The sequence below is a fragment of the Puma concolor genome, chromosome B3 (assembly GCF_028749965.1).
Source record: "Puma concolor isolate L17-30 chromosome B3, mPumCon1.1.hap2, whole genome shotgun sequence".
NCBI classification, from domain to species: domain Eukaryota; kingdom Metazoa; phylum Chordata; class Mammalia; order Carnivora; family Felidae; genus Puma; species Puma concolor.
Genome location: NC_141672.1, coordinates 53,652,138 through 53,660,350, shown reverse-complemented (window position 1 = coordinate 53,660,350; position 8,213 = coordinate 53,652,138). Strand labels below are relative to the sequence as shown.

Below are 8,213 nucleotides of genomic sequence, written 5' to 3'. Positions count from 1 at the left end.
TGGGTATGTAATCTGGACCTGTCCTCAGGAAAATTGTGAAATGAATATAGTCTTTGAAACCCCCTACCTCTCCTCTTTGCATGCCTCCCCTTGTTGTCCCTCAGCCTCATCTGGTAGGTCAACGTATTTTCAGCCTATTTGGTTAGATATTTGAAAACTGTGAGCTAATAAGAATGTTCTCTGCAAATTTTAGAGAACTCTAGTAGTAACGGACTCTATACTACTTATAGTTTCACTTACTTAACGATGTTTGTGTAGTTGCCATGTACTAACACTGTACCATCTTTTATTTTGGGCCTATTGCCTGTTGAATTGTGTCAATTTGGGAAATTAAAACATAGACTTCAAAACAGAAACAATGAAAATAACAAAATTAGTAGTTCTCTCTGTTCAACACAATTTCCAAATTTGAAAATTAATGTTTACCATTTTTTGTTCCATATACAAAAGAATCTAGTTTATTCCACATAAAGTATTCCCAGAACTAAATAAATATATTCCTATTTTAGTAATTTTGTTTTATAATTCAATTATTGTGTAATTCTTAAAAATATTTCCATGTTTAAATATACTTTATTTCAAGTTTAGTGGATAATTGGATCTCAAGCAATATCTTCCACCATAAATTCCAGAAAGCAGCTAAGATTGAATTTAGCTAGAGCTCATGATCTCTGTAATAGAAAATGAAGCATAATGTTCTATAATTAATACATTTTGGTTGAAAGAAGACATGCATGTAGTATTAGTCTCATGTATAACGATGGCATCTGACACAAAACATGCAGAATTCATCTCATTTTCTTCAGTTTAACGACAGTAATTTTGTTTGCAAAAACATTGACAACATATGCCCTTTTATGAAGAGATATAATCACTTTCTGTTAAACTAAGAAGTGCCAGGAAATTGTGTTGCAAATGCTTATGCTGTTATTTCAGTTGCCTTGACTTCTCATTTTTCTCACATGCAGGAGGCATCTTCTGTCCGTGAAATTTCATTGATTTTATCACTGAAAGGTGACATTGCTGCTTATTTCCTAGGTTCATTGAATAAGTTCTATTTTAAATATAGCTCTAAATCACAGATTAATTCAATAACCATTAATTCAATAACCTCTACAGAACCTAGATAAGTTGAAAGTACTTACTCTTGTTAAAAGACACAGTCTTTGCCCTGGGGTAGGTTACAGTTTCAGTTGGGGAGCAGATATTCAGATAACTAAAGAATACTTTAAAGGAATGTAGGTACTATAGGAAGTCAAAAGATAGATAAGGTCCTTAATTTGACTATTAAACTAAATAGCTATAAAGAATAAACAGTATTTTAATACATAGTTAAGGGTTGGTTTTTAAACACAATTAGTGTGTCTGTTAATAATAATTGTATTCACTTTTCTATAATTTCACAGATATTCTTAGAAATATAATACCAAAGATAGACAGGAAGTTAAGCTATGCAAGCTAATTGTTAGGATTCCATTTATACTTTGGTTCACTCAAATCATTGTCAAGCACTATTATTTTTTTCCCTCAGAAGACCCACATTTAGCCTACAGTGCCCCCCATGAAATATGTGACTGAAACTATCTACTTGGATAACATCCATGCTATAATCTTCAATCAATATTTTACATATCATACACAAGCCCAGAGTTACTAAATTGAGCCATAATTCTTAAATCACAGTTCATTCAGGAGTATTTTTTAGTGCCTGCTTGTTTAACACAATCTTATAAATGATCTTTCACAAAGTATGTAAAACTCAACACATATCTTTAATGGGCTAATTGTGCTTCATTGCAGTGTTGAGTCTATAAAAGATTTTTAATAGTGAGAGAAATGATGGCATTTTCACCTTAATTTGAAAATATAATTGCCATTCTAAATAGCTTTTTTTCTAACTTAAGTGCTTATTGACAGCAGAAATTTCCCCCAAACACTAATAGAGCATTTAACATAATTGCATTTATTGAAAGAATATCCAAGGGAAAATAACATACAGCTATCTGAAACTAGCAGAAGTAAAATATCAAAAGAAAAAGTAAGTTAAATCTAAATTTGAGATCTAAAATGTAACTAATATTCAATGTAAATTCAACACAACATATACTTAATTAAACTTATACATTTAAATATACTGATGAGATTCAAGAAATAAAAGTGATATCCTAGAAATCCAGGATAACAAGAGCCATATGAAAACAAACTGAAACTAACAAGCTAATCCCTAATTCATAGAATTTACCATCATTTGATTGAAAAATAAGAATATTTTTTAGCTCAACCCATGGAAAATTAGAACAATTGAAATTAAATTCAATCAGTTGTAAATATTCCCTTGAGAAAACGATTTCTTTTTTTACCCGGAGTTTAACCTCTACCCTACTCAAAATTTTGAATTCCAATTCCTTAATTTCAATATACTTAGTGTGGGTTCAGGATAGTAAAATCACGACTCATATTTTATTAAACTTTATTCTAAAATGGCAATAAAGTGATCCATATGGAAATATGTGGAATAGTTCTCTCTCCCTAACTCTTCAGTTCTGTTTCTAAGCAGACATCCACATATGACGGACTGATTCTGAATGGACATATTTCCCATTACAATCTCAAGTCTTTGAGTCCTACTTTTGCTATGTAATAACATATATTTATAAATATTATGGATACTCAGCAAAGAGCTTTTTAATACCAGATTTGAAAAAAGTTCTGTCTGTTCGTGGTAGCTTTTCTCCTATGTTGAAGTAAAAAGTGCCAGAGACTGCTTTTAAACAATAAGCGCTAAGAAAACTGATTAAACTGGTTAGACACAAAAGGAACACTGGAGGAAAGGAAATAGCTTGGGATTGAACCCTATGATTTTATTGTTTTCACAGAAAATGCAATAACTCCTCATTGATACCAACTACCCAGTTGCAAGAAGAGTATAAACCTTCTGCTTTGTTGAGACACAGGTGAGACAATTTGTAAGAAGTAGTCATCAACCAAAAAGGAAATGAGTTTTCAGTAAATTTTTTTCCAGTTTAAATGCTGTTGTGAGGCCCTGATCTTTGAAAGGCACGTTAAAAAAAAACAAAAAAAGTTTTTTTTGTTTTGTTAAAGAAACTGCATTCAAAAGAATCCTTTGAAAATCACTCTATCAAAATCATATTAGTTGGTCACCATCTTTCAAATCCCTAATCAAAACAAAATAGGTCATGAAAAATATCACAACCAGTTTCATACAGTCTTAAGCATAGAACTTAATTGTTTTCCAATGATGCATTTTGACAGATAAGTTTATTACAAAGTCTTAAAATAAAAATGCATGTTTGGTGAAAAGTTAGTACAGTTGTCATTCATATTTTGCCATATTTTAAAATATAAAAGAGTGGGATTTTATTATTTGTAATATAATGTAACTGACTGACTAGCTGGTTTGTAATTCTGATTATTGTAGTTATCATAATTCATTGCCAAAGTCAATTCTGTGATATATGTAAAATGAAGTCCCATTAGTTTAGCCTATTGTATGACATTGTAGTGCACCATGCATCTTTCAGGTCTCTAAAAGAAAATTTAATGGCAGGCCAAACTTCTAACTTACTAAGTACTATGAATCACACAAAACAAGAAAACATTTCAAACCAGGGATACACAGCATGTTATAATTCATCATGGAACTAACAAAAATAGGTAGCAGGAAAAAAGAAAAACACAGCATGGCTAGGTATGTGTATACTAGAGGTAAGAGAAAACTCAGAATTTTTTAAAGCACAAAATAAAAGTTATGACATTTTTAATGCATAGGCAATGAATAATATAAACCCTACAAATATGACAGGGTATCTTTTTCTCACTTTTGGGTTTGTTGGAAAGGAATAAATATTGGGCATGATTTGGCACTTCTGGAAGATTTAGTGAATTTGGTGAATCTCAACATATCTAAGATGTTATCAGTTTTAATATGCACTTTTATTTTATATATCACTACACAGAAATACTACCAATTGTAACTAAAATAGGCCCAGTTGCAGACATGTTAAATGTGGAGGAACAAGCATTTTTGAACTAAGGAAACAGAGTTAGCTCCTAATTAATCGGATCTATTAATGACCTGGACATTACGTGGTGTAATCTTTCTTCCAGAAAATTAAAAGCTCTATTGCCTGATGCCTTCCTATAAAGTACGACAACAAAATATTGACATAAATTACACTTAAAATATGTTATCAAAAAGGAAAAGGGGAAATGTATTGGTGAGTTTAACTCATAATAAATACAAAAAAATATTAGGAAAAGACAGGCAGTTGATAAACAGGTAAGTGGTTTAAAGTCATCATTATTATTACTGATGTTAAACAAGAGATTACTTAATACAATTTACACTTATCCCAACCTTTTAAAATTTCCTGCATTTTTATTCATTTTCTTTCAACTGAACATTTGATGGGGAGTGAAAAACATTGATTCGAATTCTAAGTTTGGTGTTTTACAGAAATGATCCAGAACCCACTTGTGATGTATATTCTAATTTATTACCATATCAATAAATCTGATTGTTTTGCAGTTCTTCTGCTTGCCCCTTTGTTCCTGGCACTCATCTGCATTTTCTCAAAAAATTAATCAAAATTAATTTTTGAAGTACCAGCCAGTTCTCATGGACTTCTGCAGCTATGTGAAAGGTTATAAAAAGACTTTAGTATTTTATGAGTACGTTGTAAAAGGACTGAAAACTTGCACTTACAGCAATTTCTTTGTTCAGTTAATGAGAAAAGTAGACTTGATTGTTTTCCTGGAAAGGACACATGTATATCCAAATATTCTGAATATAGATTTTTTTAGTTTTTTTCAAAAGTCTCAAATCAAATTCAAGATAAAGGAAGAAGGCAGCAATGAGCTAAGCCTCTCTTTAGATGTAAAACAATTTTTTAATAATATCAGCAATGGGTGTGCAAAACATCAATTAGAAAGGATGATCCACTAATATGGGATAGTGGAAAGAAGTGGTGAGTTGCCACACAAAATGGAAGTCAAGGTGAGGAGAGTTAGTAAAACATGCCCCAAATATTGTTTACTTTAATCTCTTTGGTTTGATAAAACAGATGGTTGACTGTAATTGTGAAAATTTTCAATATGCCTGATTTGTTCAAGTAAGTTATAAAGCTTCTTAGTTAATTCTGTTTAATTTAAAGGACTTGGCTTTAGCTTGATTCTATCACTACCTAGCTCTGACTGGTCCCCTCTTTCACTATGAAAATACACATTAAATTCCAAGTTCGTATTTTACTTTCATAAGTTTGACTTTTATTTTACATGTATGAAAAATATGGAAGAGTGCATCAAGGGTTCCTATTAAATGCTTTCCTGCCAACATTAAGGTGTCTGAAGCTCTGAATGTTTACCCCATGGTATCATAACTGATAACTTGTATATATAGCTAGTCTCATTTTGGTGACAAGTAAACATTGCTCAACAAACACACATACCGCTTTGCATACCTTACCTGGAAAGAGGCTTTATTGAACATAGCTGTAAAATTATCTTTTAAGTTGAATTACTGAATTTGCACAAACATTTCTACAGAATTTTTTTCTTTTAAAAACCAAGCTTTATCATTTTTCCACTACATTTTGTTGTGCTTTTTATATTAATATTTGCAAATGTTATAATTTAATACTTATTTCCCAATTACTTGCATAATCAGTTTTTTTTAATCCTGGGGTGTTGAAAGAACATATAATAATAATATTCTTCTTTAGACAAAAGTCTTTTTAAATGAAGTTAAAAGCTGAGATAATTTAAGGAAAAAGATCTTCAAATTTTCATAACCAACAGGTTTAAGTGAAATTTACAATGCATTGGAAAACTGGCTGGTTAAAGGTATGATTTGTCCTCAGGTAGCTCAAAATCATTTTTACAGGTTTTTGTTTTTTTGTAAAAGTGTTTTTAATCTCGGTAAAATAATAAAATAATATTTCACAATTTGCACAGAGTCTGACTAAAGGGCAGAGGCATATTACCCTCAGTGTTTAGAATAAAGCCAGATTTTTCAGGCCCAGTTCCGCTGTAGAGTTTGTACGCACTGCAATCACAAACATTTTCTTTGCTCCCTCTAAAGCTAGGGCCAATTTCATTTCAAATGGAGGTTAGAGTAAAAAAAATCACTCTTGTGTTTTACCACCTTCTGCGCTAAGCATTATTTTAACAACCTTTTGCTCTGGTTGACCCATTTAATAACCTGGAAGAAAAAAGTGTTGCTCCCATGTCTGGTCTCAATGGAAGTTATTTTCTGATGGACAATTAAGCCGAATGGCCATGGCTGTCTAGGAGGTCCAACAACAAGTGTTTCGTCTGCATGGGCTTACGCAGTAGCTTCGGTCCTTTCTTCTTCAGAAGCGGCTTTTGTTGTCTCGCCTATAATTTGCACGTTTAGGCTCTGTAGTTTGTTTACAAAATAGTTTTACACAAACCACTCTTAGCTGTGCAAGCTTCTGAGTTGAAAATTATTCAGGCTTGTTTCATTGAAGGCACTTGGTTTCCATGGCAATTTATAAAAGATGGTGGTTTGGTTTCTTCATTGGAACAGATGACTTAGTTTGGGTGTTCAAGTGGCCGCGAGCAAACTCCGATAAGCCTGTGTAATATGTAAGCCCAGGTTTACCATCCTGGATAGTAATGCATGCAAAAAGAGACAGCATACAGTTATCTAGCTTAGCCATGGGAGGAAAACAAATAATAACAAGAAAGGTGGGATGGGGACAGGTGGGGAGGAGCATGAATGTTTTAAATAATTCTGAGTTCGGGTTATTTTCAAGGAAGGGTAACAACCAAAGGTAAAAGGGCCTACATTTATTTAATTCTCTATGTAAAACCTTCTTGAAAGGAAAATAAATGCCAGCTTTTCACGTACCCTGTTTACAGTGAGGTTTTTGTTGGCAGGCCATTAGGTTTCCATGGTAACAAGCAAACTATTCATTTGAAACAAAACCAGCCATGACTTTGTGCTTTGACAAGGATTTCTATAGCTTTTTTTTTTTTTTTTTTTTTTTTTTCCAGAGTTCAACCAGATGACCAGATGATGCTGTAATCTTTTTAGCCACAAAAGCACCTGAAGGTCTCTTCTCTACTCAGGTCAAGATTATCTTTTATATGTAGTTTGGAATAAGTTATACTTCCATGATGTCTTTTTTATCCCCAGTGCTTTAAAAAATTCGTTTTTATTATTTTATGTTTGAGTCAGTAGTCAGTGGAGGAATCTTTGGTAGTTTGTTTTTTCAATGTCCATTTACAAAGACTCTTTCTTCATGCCAGTGCCTGGTGAATCTTTTATAGCCTCTGCCAGGATAAGGTCACCTTCGAGGACTTAAGATAGAGATGAGGACGATGACCGGGAAAAGCCATAGATGTACTAAAATTCCAACAGCACCATCAACAGAATCTAAAGACAAGAGAGATAATGCCAAGAAACAAGCAAAAATAGAGAATAAATACTCCATGTAGCTATCAATACAACTGTGGTGACCTAATAAGCAATATTAGCATATGGAAAACATTTTTACAAAATACTCTTTTTGGTTTGTTTTATTGATCAGTCTATTTCCAAGACAGGAAAATAAGAAAATAAATTAAATATGTGATTAGAAATTTGATAAAAGAAAAATGTTTGAAGTTGATATGCTATGCTATGAAAATTTGTTCAGAAGATATTTGTGTAAGTGTGTGGTTGGGCTCAACCTCAGCGTTTTGCTAGCCACGTGAAAGCCTGTGCACAGAGAAAATTCTAAGAAATCCTAAGAGGTCAGTTTTCATTCTCCCCCCACCCCGAGCTTCCAGAAATGGTTATGATTAAAGACAGAGAAAAAGTACTTTTTATGAAAACCAGGAAGGGGTTTTTATGGGTAGAAATTTAACTATGGCAAACTGGATTATATGTGCTTAGATCAGCCCAATATCTATAAATTGGGTAAATAATTTTCTGTTTAGTGTGAGTTTTAGAAGCACTATGAAGCACATTCTAACTGAAAAAAAAAAAAAATTTCCCAACAATCTCCTGTAAGACTGCTACCATAATTGGAGTTTCGAGTAGAATTCCATGTCCAGGTGACACCTCTCAGAATGTATGCCTTACCTAGGAGGGCTAACATAGGCAAGCCTGGTAATTCATGAACCTAGCTTAAGTTATAACATGGATCTCACCTAGGTGAGACCTGGGTTTTGAAGATAAGGCAAAA

The 8,213-nt window shown here is 32.6% G+C and overlaps 1 protein-coding gene across 1 annotated transcript in view; it reads right to left on the bottom strand.

Moving 5' to 3' along the window:
* Positions 1 to 2,836: 2,836 nt before the first annotated feature.
* MDGA2 (MAM domain containing glycosylphosphatidylinositol anchor 2) overlaps positions 2,837 to 8,213 on the bottom strand; it is an 870,482-nt gene continuing 865,105 nt past the window's right edge. Inside the window, exon 17 of the mRNA XM_086709827.1 lies at positions 2,837 to 7,420. Coding sequence (XP_086565953.1) covers positions 7,332 to 7,420 — 89 coding nt within the window. The 3' untranslated portion in view covers positions 2,837 to 7,331. The remainder of the gene's footprint in view (positions 7,421 to 8,213) is intronic.